Source organism: Malus sylvestris, chromosome 17 (assembly GCF_916048215.2).
Source record: "Malus sylvestris chromosome 17, drMalSylv7.2, whole genome shotgun sequence".
Classification (NCBI taxonomy): Eukaryota; Viridiplantae; Streptophyta; class Magnoliopsida; order Rosales; family Rosaceae; genus Malus; species Malus sylvestris.
Genome location: NC_062276.1, coordinates 29,373,067 through 29,385,212, shown reverse-complemented (window position 1 = coordinate 29,385,212; position 12,146 = coordinate 29,373,067). Strand labels below are relative to the sequence as shown.

The window sequence follows — 12,146 nt, the reverse complement described above, 5'->3', positions numbered from 1 at the left end:
ATGAAATATGGGTGAAAGCCATGAAAAAGGAGATGAGAATGATCGAGAAAAATCAAACATGGGAGCTGGTTGATTATCCACAAGATAGAGATGTCATGGATGTGAAGTGGATTTTCAAGACAAAATTCAATCAAGATGGGAGCATTCAAAAGCACAAAGCTATGCTCGTGGCAAGAGGCTTTAAGCAAAAGCCATGTATTGATTTTTCTGAGACCTTTGCTCCAGTTGCACGGTTGGAAACTATTAGAACTTTGATTGCTCTTACTGCTCAAAAGAATTGGTTGATTTATCAACTTGATGTAAAGTCTGTATTTTTTTAATGGAGTGTTGGAAGAAGAAGTTTACGTTAAACAACCTCCAGGTTTCGTGCTTGAAGGGGGAGAAGACAAAGTTTACAAGCTAAAAAAGACCATTTACGGGTTAAAGTAAACACCAAGAACGTAGTATGCTGAAATTGATAAGTATTTTGCCAAGCGTGGTTTCAAAAAGAGCGTAAGTGAGCCTACATTCTCATTGTTTCCTTATATGTGGATGACTTAGTCTTCACTGGAAATGATCAAAGTTTGTTACAGTAGTTCAAGAAAGATATGATGAGCACCTATAAGATGAGTGATCTGGGTTTGCTTCATTATTTCTTGGGAATTGAAGTTTCTCAAACCAAAAATGGGATATTTATTTCTCAAAAGAAATATGCAAAAAGTCTGCTCAAGAAGTTCAATTTGTCTAACTGCAAAACAGTGGCTACTCCTTTGATGCCTAATGAAAAGATGAAGAAATATGATGGTGCAAAGAAAGTTGATGCCACAAAGTATCAAAGTTTGATCGGTGGCCGGTTATCATGTTTGCTTCAAGTATGCTTTCAAGATACATGGAGGAACCAAGTCAGCTTCACTTTGGTGTTGGAAAAAGGGTGTTAAGGTATGTGCAGGGCACGCTTGACTATGGAATTATGGCTGAAACTCGAAGTTTAAGGCTTATCGGGTACACCGATAGTGATTGGGCTGGATGTCTTGATGATATGAAAAGTACGTCGGCCTACCTTTTCTCTCTTGGCTCAGGGATATGTTCTTGGCGTACGAAGAAACAAAATGTGGTGGCACAATCATCTGCTGAAGCAGAGTATGTGGCAGTAACAAAAGTAGCATCTCAAGTCATATGGCCTCGAAGAATTCTTAAAGATATCTGAAAAAATCAAGAATGAGGCATTGTAGTGTACTGTGACAACAAGTCAGCCATTGCAATTGGCAAAAATCCAGTTAATCATGATCGTACCAAGCACATTGCAGTCAAATACCATTTTGTTAAAGAAGTTGTTGAGAAGAAAGAAATTCAGCTTGAATATTGTCGAACGGATGAGCAGCTAACGGACTTACTCACCAAGGCACTTCTGAAAGAAAAGTTTTGCTACCTCAGAGTTCATTGGAGTTGTGAAGAAAGTGCATTAAGGGGGAGTGTTGGAATTAATGCACTATCCTAAACGTTAAGACTCTAAACATTCCCAAGAACAATTATTCTAGAGTCATTGTTCCTAGCCTATGTCCGTTAAGTTATCTAGGAAGAACTCTCTAGTTAGAACTCTCTAGTACTTTGTATTCACTATATATATAGCCTTTGGCATATCATTTTGTATCAAGAGAGTTACAATAAGAAGTAATACAAGAGCTTTGCTGTAGCAACTCAGATTTCTCATAAACTTGTTAAGTATTTCCATCCATCTACACTTCCTACATATACAGTCCTTGTGTTTTTCAAAACAAACAAGAACCTTGCAACACTGTCGTTGAGCAGTGAGTCCAGCTTCCTCCCTCCAGCCTTACCCACATTAATCTCCCCATGCCCATCTACCCACCCTTGGGCAAGAAATTGAAAAGAACTAAATTATGTCTCATAACCACCATTTTAATTTTATGATAATTATAATCAAAATTTTAATGTAAAAATACTAATATACCCTTAATTTTAGGGTCTCACAACAACCAGAACATAACTTATAATAGATGGAAAGAGTTTTCCGAATCCCCACATTATTGTATGTAACCTTTAAACTATCTTTAGATATCTGCAACCTTTAACTACACATTTTGATGTCTGCAACCTTTAAACCAAAATGAAAGCATAAATTAAAAACAAAAAAAAAATGAAAAACAAAAGCCCCTTTAAGTAATATATCTTTGAACACTACTGCATGAATAACTACAAAACACAAACCTTGGAAAGTCGTATGTTAAACCAGCAAACATATCATATAAACTCTTTGCATCTTTTGTTCTTAAACTCGAATGATATAAAAGCAAATAAAGTAATAAATTCCGAAGAAAAACATTCACGATCATGCGCTGGAATGGAGTCCACTTGGATTCTTGCAAATTTGGCGAATGTGGCATGTTCCACCACATCGACTGCATTTCTTCACCATCATTTCGTCCCCCTAAGATGGGATTCTATTTGTCTTGCATCTTCCAAATACAACTTGTCTAATTGTGGGTAACACACTCTATTCTGCACCTTTTCAAGCACACTCCATTCACTCTTGTTTCCAATCGGCCAAATGAGCTTCGCATTCGCTAGCACAATTGCATTGATTGTGTAGAATTGGGAGCACATACTGTATAATGATGTGTAGCAAATTCGACATGCAACAGTTGCATGGACACATGGAAGTTGATCAAGATCAAACCTTCTGCATGTGCATGTCTTTGCATTTAGGTCAATTATACGATATAAGTCTCCCTCACGTACTTGCAATGCATAGTGATTAATGGAAGATACATGCATAATGGTTCAACCATGTGAAAACAAGAAATGTTAAACATATATATGTGGCACTATGTAAAAATTTGAGATACAAAAGTTAGGAACTAAGAGTTGTTCCAAACCATTGAAACATGATAGTTTAATCATTAGAATTATTAACAATTCTATACACCCTTTATGTTGAACCAGGTTCACAGAATATAGTACAATTTATGTTATGTCATTGTCCTCTTCAAATCCCACATATATTACGTACCTTTCATATCAATTACTGAGATCGGTATGTATATCAATTAACAAAAGTAGACAGAGTCTTCAAGATTAAATTGGTAGGCATCTTGGTACTTCCAATAAAGTTATAAAATTGATGGGTGATTGAACAATGAAAGCGCAGCCCAAGGTAAACGTACGGCTGTTGTATCCTTTTGGAGATTGAAATTGTACCATATATAGGTTGTGTTTTGATTATTATAAAATTAAAATGATTACTATAAATCTATATGGAGTATAAAATTTGATTATTTTTCTAATTTTTTTCTTTTTTTATAAGGTTCAAAAACTTATTTGGTTTGAAATTTAAAATGGTTGTAAAATCTATAACAATTCAATCTCAAAGGGGGCATTTAAAGTACCCCATCTTATTTTATACGACAATGTTGGATTTTTGTCATGTTATTGGCCCTTTCAACCCTTTGGTGAGATTTGGTCTTTCGTTACTCAATTTGTTCAATCTTTCTATGTACTAACATCCTTCATGCGTGTGTGTAAGAGACAACTCTCTCTAAACGACAAAATCATTAGCTGGTCTTTTTTTTTTTTTTTTTTTTGTTCAGAAAAAAAAGTCAGTCCGACCTTGTCTTGTCTTCCCTCCAAAGGAAACTAGAAAAGTAAGAAAAGAAATGAAATTGTTACAACATTAAACAATAAAAATGCTTTTACAAAACAACGACGCTCACCTAAAGTTCTCATTTAGAGGACTTGTGAGGTTATTTTTCGTATGAGTCTTTAGATTAATTAAACGATAAATAAATTTATAAGCATAAATTATCTTATTGTATCCTATTGGAGTACCAATAATAATCATCTTTATTTATTTATCTATTATTTTAAAAAAACATTCGCGCATTCAGTCTCTTCTAATCGGCAAACAACAAACTCGTCGTCCATGGCTCACGCGTTCAAGAAGATGGATTCTCCGTCTCTTTGGGATTTTCTAATTTTTTTGGCGTATAAAAAAACATGACATGTTTTTGTTTGGACACCATCGACGAAAAAAAAAAAAAAAAAAAGGATGGCTGCTTGGTAAAATGTTCGGTAGCCTTCTTTGAATTGTTGAATTTTTTAAGCAGTTTCTAAAAATCCAGCAATCCCAATATTTTTTAGTGTGAAACGGAGATTTAAGTTAGTAAGCCTAGATACAGTTAGATTGATCTCAAAGTTCAAAAACTGCTGTAAACGCGCTACTACCATTACGTTCTTTCAATGAGAAAATACCAACTGTATCTATTTAAATATTTGACCAATAAAAGAAGAAAGTGAAGAGACAATAGAACCACCACTTTTCTGTGCCTTTCCTGCTCTTTCTCTATCTCTCTCAGGTTTCTTGGGTTTGAAGAATGCCGAATTGGGAGCTGAAGAGCTGTTGCAAGCATGACCAGGTCGTCTTCCTGGCGACTATTGGAGTCTTCACAGTTGTCATCCTCGCGGTATGCCTTACTCTCTCTTTATTTTTTCAATTCACATAAACTGTTTGTTTCCCGGGAAAGTAAACTGTAAATTGTTGAAAGAAAGCTCAAGAGTGGTCTTTCGGGTGTTTTTGTTATGGTTTCTTCAGCTTGAAACTTAAAGGGGTTATAGTCCACTTGTTGACCAGATAATTGAATTGGGATTTTAGAAATGGAAAAATTTAAGGCCCAATAATTTACTGTCCGTTTGATTTTTTTTCTTAACAGTTTGTTATATTCAACTTCTTGTTGGTTTTTAATGGTTTTGGACAAACAAGGTTGATTTCTGAAACCCCGTTTTTATTTTCTACTGGAATTTTCTTGGTTAATGATTGTTGTGGAGAAGTTATGCTTACCAACTTAATAATACATGAAGCTATGTGGTGGATAGACTTTCGGAATGGGGTTAGAACTTGTTTTAGCTTCCAAAGTAAGACTTTTCATGAGATTTGTTCTTTTCTTTTCCTTCCAAACGAAATATCACTTTGGAAATGACATTTTTGCGTGATTTTTATCTTTAAATGGTCATCAAACAAGAGTGGACATGTGTGTATATGATATTAGAATCAATGTGTGAATGAGGAATTAGCAACCAGGGAAAGATGAAGACATGCAACCAAGATGAGATTTGAGCATTGGCAATGCAGTCGGTCATGTGTAACTAGGGAATCCGTTGATAAGACCATTGGCAATGCACCTAGAGGAGTTGGGAAAGCTCATAGTGCTGTTTGAGGTTGTGCGAAGAGATTTGATGAGAATGGGGATGGATATGAATATAGCAGAATAACTTAGAATTTATTTGGCTAATCTTACATGATTTCTAGAGGGCCATGTTTATTTGGCTAAATATATCCTGCGTTATTTTTTACTTATTTTTAATCAATCTCCTTATTGGTTTAGCACTTACTTGATCCAGTTAGCCTTTTGATCAAAAAGTTTTTTCTTACTGTTAAAGCTTTGGAGGACAATACTACTCACGCCTTTTAAGCTCGTCACGGTCTTCTTGCATGAAGCAAGCCATGCAATTGCTTGCATACTCACATATGGCAAGGTAAGGAGAAGCTGATTAATGTTTTCTATTTTTTTTGCTTCTTAAATGATGTGGTCAGATCCAAAGAGAAAAGAATAACTGTTTTCTTGTATAAATTTCTATTTTCAAGGACTCCAGTTCTTCCAAAAAATTGCTTTCTTGGTGATAGACTCTATACACAAGTTCACAAAATAATAAATGTAATTGATTCACTTGTTAACAACTTCAAGCTAGGTAATAAGGATCTTTAACAGACACAGTATCATGTTGTGCTGCCAGTATCTTAGTCAAGGATCCAAGGGAAATCATTTTTTGGTGTTTATTTGTGGAGTCCATTAGAACGAAAGTCTCAGTGTCACTGACTTTGAGTGGAACTAATCTTCTGTATGACCCTGCTTTGTAGAGAAGCAAGGGACAAAGTTTGGACGATTGAGTAAAATTTAGTGTTCTTTTTCTTTGGCCTCGGTGATATTTCCTCACTAAATTTCTTTATGTGATTCAGTGTATCAGGCCTTCTGTTGTTTGATTGAATGACCGGTGGTTCAATGTACCAGGACTTCTGTTATTTAGTGTTCGTTTCACTGAATTTCTTTATGCAGTTTCGGAGTACCTACTCTCACGGAGTAAAGTCAACTATGATAACCATTAGTTTAGAACTCAGATCTTGTAATTCTCTGACCAGTCCTTGTCCTCTTCATAAAAATTATCACTTTTTATCATTACCACAGCCTTTGATCACTGATGCTCTGGGCTGTGATTAAATTTAGAGCGTTCAACCCAAACCAATTGGCAATGTTTTGAGAGGCTAAACATCTTATATATTGCTATGCTAGGTTTTAAATTTCTGATGTGGAATTATCTACACCATATAACAATTTGAAGTACTTTGTTTAGGATATCCTTAAGTAGATATGTATACTTATCCAAGTAAATATGTCTAAACCAACGTATTTTCTTGTTCTCTCTGTATTTTAGTGTGCCCTGTTTTCTCATTGGGTTGAATTCGCTCATAGGAAGCTAATCCAAGATGTGTGTAGAACCATGATAACAAAGTCTTGATGAGGGACATGAGCAGAAGGAAGGTATAATTTGAAAACAATAGGGCAACGAACGAGTTTGGGGATGGTTGTAAGAGCCCAAGGAAGGTCAAATATGATCATAATCCCACAAATTGTTGACAATGTTGTTGGTCATTTTGATTTAACAGAGCTTCTCAGCTAAAACTGCATTCAAAGATATCATTTCAGACAATCCTTGTGAAGTTCAAAGCTTTCATAGTCTTCATGCTTGCAAAGTTTTCAGTCATTCGCTGTTACCAGAGCTCTTGCACTTATCTTGATCTTCACAAATATTGGTTTTAGAACTACTAGGTTTTTCAAACAAAGTATTAATTAAGGTTGGCACCATAGGCCACCGTATTCCCTAATTGTTTCCTGTTTACAAACATCTTCGCGTCATATTTCTTACAAGTTAATATTAAAGTTTTCAAACTTGGTCTGTTGTTTTCAAAGTCGTTTGCTTGTTATGTAAGAATTCACCTCTCTTGTTGCATGAGTTTGAGTTTAAACACTTGATCACGAGTACACCGAATTCTGATTCATCAAGTCCTTAATTCATCCTGGGATTGAAAAGATCCTTAGCTGAAAAACTTATTCCTTGCTTCTCTTACAATATTTTCTCTTTAGAAGGTTGATCAATGACTCACATTTTACTTTTCTAGAAAAGCTTATCAACGGACTAAAGCTTGTTCTGCTTTGGCCCATTCTGGAATGTTGCATATCTTCAATAGGTTCATTCTCGCAATTACTGTTGTCGCTAACTTATTTTAATTCTCATCATCATAATTATGGATTGTATTATTTATGTGTTTGTTTTATTAATTTCTTTTAAATTTTCCTGTATATTTCCTATTCCTTGGTATCTCATAGGTTCCTAGGTTTTCTAAATGTCCAAACTTGCAATAGTTGAAGCTTTCTGATGGTGAATGTTAAGCATAGTTTACTAAGTGCTTCTGTTTAGAAGGCTGATATACAGTACAACACATTTTGCAAACTTGCTATCACATACCACTACATTAAATGCCCTTAGCTTCTAGGGCAGTTGTACGTCACTGATGGGTCTCATAGTTTGAATTGATTTGTAGGTGGAGGGTACCCAGGTTCACGCAGATGAGGGTGGGGTGACACAAACACGTGGCGGTATATATTGGTTGATCTTGCCTGCAGGATGTACTACACCTTTGTCCCTAAACTTTACTTTTCATTGCAATGTATCATTATTTTTGTACTTGACGAGACATCAATTATGGGCTTAAACTTTGAAATGCAATTTTAGAAGTTGTAAACATGAATACTAGTGTCTTACAAGATTTGAGCATACATAGTTCCTCATATTAAGTTTCTCACTTTCTCACACTTGCATTTGTCGTTCAGAAACTATTTTCCATCCTCAGTTTGTTATGCTTCATCTTCAATATACGATTGTCTAAGATGTGTCTCAGTTCATGAAACGAGCAGATTGTGTGTGCTGGCACTGAACATGGCATCTGATGCTAAAGTAGGACTGTTTCTCATGGTTTCATATTTCATGCATTCCGGTGTTATATGCAAACCATGTTGGCTTCAAAAATATGTATTTTTCTTACGGTCTTATTTAAATTTGGCTTTTGTGTTAAACTAACTAGTCATGACTTGTATCCAGATCTTGGTTCTCATGGTTTCGTATTTCTTTCTGCCTCCAGATCTAGGTTCATCATTTTGGGGAATGGCTTTAATACTCGCATCCACAAATCTCCTAACTGCTCGAATTGCTGCTGGTTGTTTTGGCGTTGCCCTGCTAGTTGTGCTTTTTATGGCAAAAAATGTAAGAGAGCAGTAAACATATGCAGACAATAATGTTTTAGCTCCATTCTCATATTTTTGTGTTAGAACTTTCAGGATCTTAATTTCTTCACTCTTGCGTTCAAAAAATTCTAATGTTTTATACAGTGGACACTTCGAGGACTTTGTATTGGTGAGTATCTTCGCATGCGTGCAATACGTCTTAGTTTTATATTATTCACATACTTCCACACATTACCGATCCTTGTTGATGAGTCTTTCAAGATTTATTGTATTCCTTGCTATAATATGGGTTCTGCAAGAATTTACGAAAGTCCGTGTTCTTCGCTACGTTATTCTCTTCATTGGTACATTCTTATCTTTTCAAATCTTTACTTTCTGAGATGAAGCGCTTAGTCTTGCATTGCTACATCTCTTGTGTGCAAATTGCGAAATGAAAAGTTTCTTATATTTTGCTTTTCAAATTGCAGGTGTGATGAACAGTTTGTTTTCAGTTTATGGTAATTCTCAGTGATTCTTGTTAACATATATATATATATATATATATATATATATACAAATTGCTTAAGGGAAGGGATCCCCATTTTTTGAAAAAAATGGGGATTAGGTGTGGGGCCCACTCTACATCGAATTCCAACGATCCGAACCGTCTATTTTGTTAGTCTCGATTCATAGATCATCCTTGCAAAAATTCAATTCAATCCGAAACCATTTGCCTATTTAATTATCAAAATCAAATTTCATTTTTTCTTATATAACAAAGTATTCGTTCATTTCCTTGAACCCAATTAGATGTCTTAAACATTTCCAATTTAGCTAATATTTTGCAAGGATGATCTATGAATCGAGACTAACAAAATAGATGGTTCGGATCGTTGAAATTCGATGTGGAGTAGACCCCACACCTAATCCCCATTTTTTTAAAAAATGGGGATCCCTTCCCTTAAGCAATCTGTATATATATATATATATATATATATATATATATATATATATATATATATATATATATTGAACTCGGCGAATTCAGATTGAACAGAATATACAGCTTCTCAGCAAAAATATATTGTAATATAAATATATTTTAATCTTAAGTAATCAAGGATGCCTGCGAGCTCCCAGATCAGTCTTTAATTTTCCAAATCGTCAATAGACGAGATTTCTGTAAGTCTTACTTGATTTTCAATAAATATATTTTCTTTCGAATATCAGCATCATTATTTTAAATCATCATGAATACTAAATCTATTTTAAATTTAGTTTTGTTTATATATGCTCTTGTTATAAATCCTAAAAATTTTATATTGATATTAATCAAATTCTTTGAATTCCCAAATACATATATCGGATATTTCCGACTTCATATGTTACCCTACTTCCGCACCCATTTGGTATCAGAGCCAAGTGTGGTTGGTTATACCATTAGTATCTGATTACTCTGTTTATGCCTTTAAATTTATTCAGTCTCTTTACAGCTCATCTTTTCAGTTTAATCTTTTAGTGTCTCCTGATCTCCATAAGGTCTGAGCAGTAAGGCGTCACCCAAACAGTAAGTCCCGGAGGATAGGGCCTGAGCGGCGCGCATGACCCAGAGAGCTTGGTATTTAGAAGCACTAGTAAGATTTCTTGTTAAGATTTCTGTATTTTGATTGTTTGAATTTTTAAGTATGAGTAGATTGTTTAGATCTAATTCTATGGCCAGCACTAGCTCTAGATCAAATTTAGGAACTATACCTGATATTGTCAATGAAGAACAAAAATTTGAATTTCAAACAGACAGTAGTCTAGATTTTGCTGAATGGAATATTCCAAAAATATCTTCAAAAAATATTTATAAGAAGAAATGGGCATTCGCCTCTTTTAAAACAGAACACCATGTCAAAACGGTTGAACAAGCTTATGCTCTTAGTAAAGATCATGAGACTTGCCAATTGTTTACCCCGGAGCAAATTAATTCTCATAGGAAAGATGGTCATAATTATATTCATATAGGTTTAGTGCAAATTGCAGCCAAACCATTAACACGTAGAGGTCTTAATACCTCTATCCTCTTATGTCTCCGAGATGCTAGATTCACTGATTTCAGTGATAGTATACTTGGTATGGTTGAATCCAGCCTCTGTAATGGACCTATCCACTTTGACTGCTTTCCAGACCTTACCATAAGTCTGTCCGACCCACATATGTTAAAAGCACTTACACTAAATATCAAAACTTCAGGATATAAAGTCCTAGAAGGAACACAGCCTTTGGCCTTAATTTATAGAATTTATTATAAAGTCACTGGCACTAATATGAACTTTCAGGCTTTAACCAAAAGTCCGAAGGATCATACTCTCTTGATCCAGACTGATCAAGAGAATGCCAATATTAAAATACCTCGAACCATTAGGTGGTCAGAAATCAATCTCCCTTCAGATTGGTGTCTGATAAACGAGAGTCGGCCAGTAGCCATCCAAAATAGTCTAGTTAATTTAGACAATGTAGAACAATACTTTGACGGTACGGTTAAAATTAATTTTGATCGTCCTGCTAGAAAATCCTGTGATTCCAATAGATCATTTAAATCCTTTACTTCCAATAGGAATTCTTTCTCTGGATCTATGCCAACCGATAGGCAAGGTCGAGACCAAGAATTGATCAATTCCCTAGCCAATAGGAAATTAAAATCAGTAGATACAGGCTCATCAGTCACTCAACAAGAATTAATAAATGACCTTTTAAATTTCAAACTCCAATCACTTGAGACAAATGCTCAAGTGGTCCAGCCTACCTATCATACCCCATCCATTCCTCCTAAGGAAGAACAAACATCCCCAACTGCTTCTGATTTTGATGCAGAACCAGTACACCACCAACTACTGGTTTTAACCCGACAAGAACCTTTTAAGTATGACCGTAAGAAACTCTGTAGAGACATCGAAGCCTTAGAAAATGTCCCTCGACGAAACATCTTCAGAAGTAAATATACTACTGAAGAGAAACTAGAAATCCATAAGGCTTGGAAAGACTTCATGCAAGCCAACAGACTTGAAATATTTTTCTTCGACTTCGTAGAAAAACATTATGAGTCTGAAAACCAAGTAAAGGTAATAACCAAAGAAAATTGGGTTAGAGAAGACAGGACAGTTGTCACCTCCAGTCACCCTCCACAAGAAACTATACTTATTAGTACTGCGAATACGCAAGTCCCAGCTTCGCCGTTCAAACTTCCAAAGGAAGATGCGGGTGTCAAACCTGTTATTGAACAAAACAATTTTACCAACCAAAGCCTACATATCATAGGAAAACAGTTGGATAAAATCGAAACTAAGGTTGACAATTTGTCAAATAAACCGCCTAGTAAAGAAATACCTTTAACTAGTTTTAGAGAGTCACCCTCTTTAAAAACTTCAACATCTATTAAGATAGAACAAATGCTTCATAAGCTAGAAAAGGACAAATCAGTTCGTGTGATTAATAACCCACATGATTCTGAAACACCTTCCTCAATTCCAGATTCAGAAGATGAAAGTATTGATTCCATCATTCAAATGGAGCAAGCCTTTCAGAGTCTTGAATTAAAACGTCTTAACACTAAAAGAATTAATCATACATCCTTAACCAAGAACTGGTATCCCAGGCCAACACCTCCTGATCTTCAATTTGAAGAAAGGAATCTCCAATCCCAATTCACTGTCTCATCTGATAAACTCTATGAATGGAATATAGATGGTTTATCAGAACAAGAGTTACTAAACAAACTCCAGCACATCTCCATGGTAGCAAATAGCTATATCACTAACCATGACCTTAGTC

The 12,146-nt window shown here is 35.2% G+C and overlaps 1 protein-coding gene across 2 annotated transcripts; it reads left to right on the top strand.

The window, feature by feature from the left end:
* The first annotated feature begins 4,318 nt into the window (after positions 1–4,318).
* Positions 4,319–8,845, top strand: LOC126610864 (uncharacterized). Of its 2 annotated transcripts, none has more exons than XM_050279014.1 (5): positions 4,319–4,460; positions 5,434–5,529; positions 7,652–7,736; positions 8,249–8,370; positions 8,445–8,845. In XM_050279014.1, the coding sequence occupies exons 1-5, from the start codon at positions 4,371–4,373 to the stop codon at positions 8,481–8,483; spliced, it is 432 nt and encodes a 143-aa protein (XP_050134971.1). In that variant the 5' UTR covers positions 4,319–4,370; the 3' UTR covers positions 8,484–8,845. The 2 variants fall into 2 exon arrangements, with proteins under 2 accessions (XP_050134971.1, XP_050134972.1); XM_050279015.1 differs by having other exon boundaries at positions 8,819–8,840.
* The last annotated feature ends 3,301 nt before the right edge of the window (positions 8,846–12,146 follow it).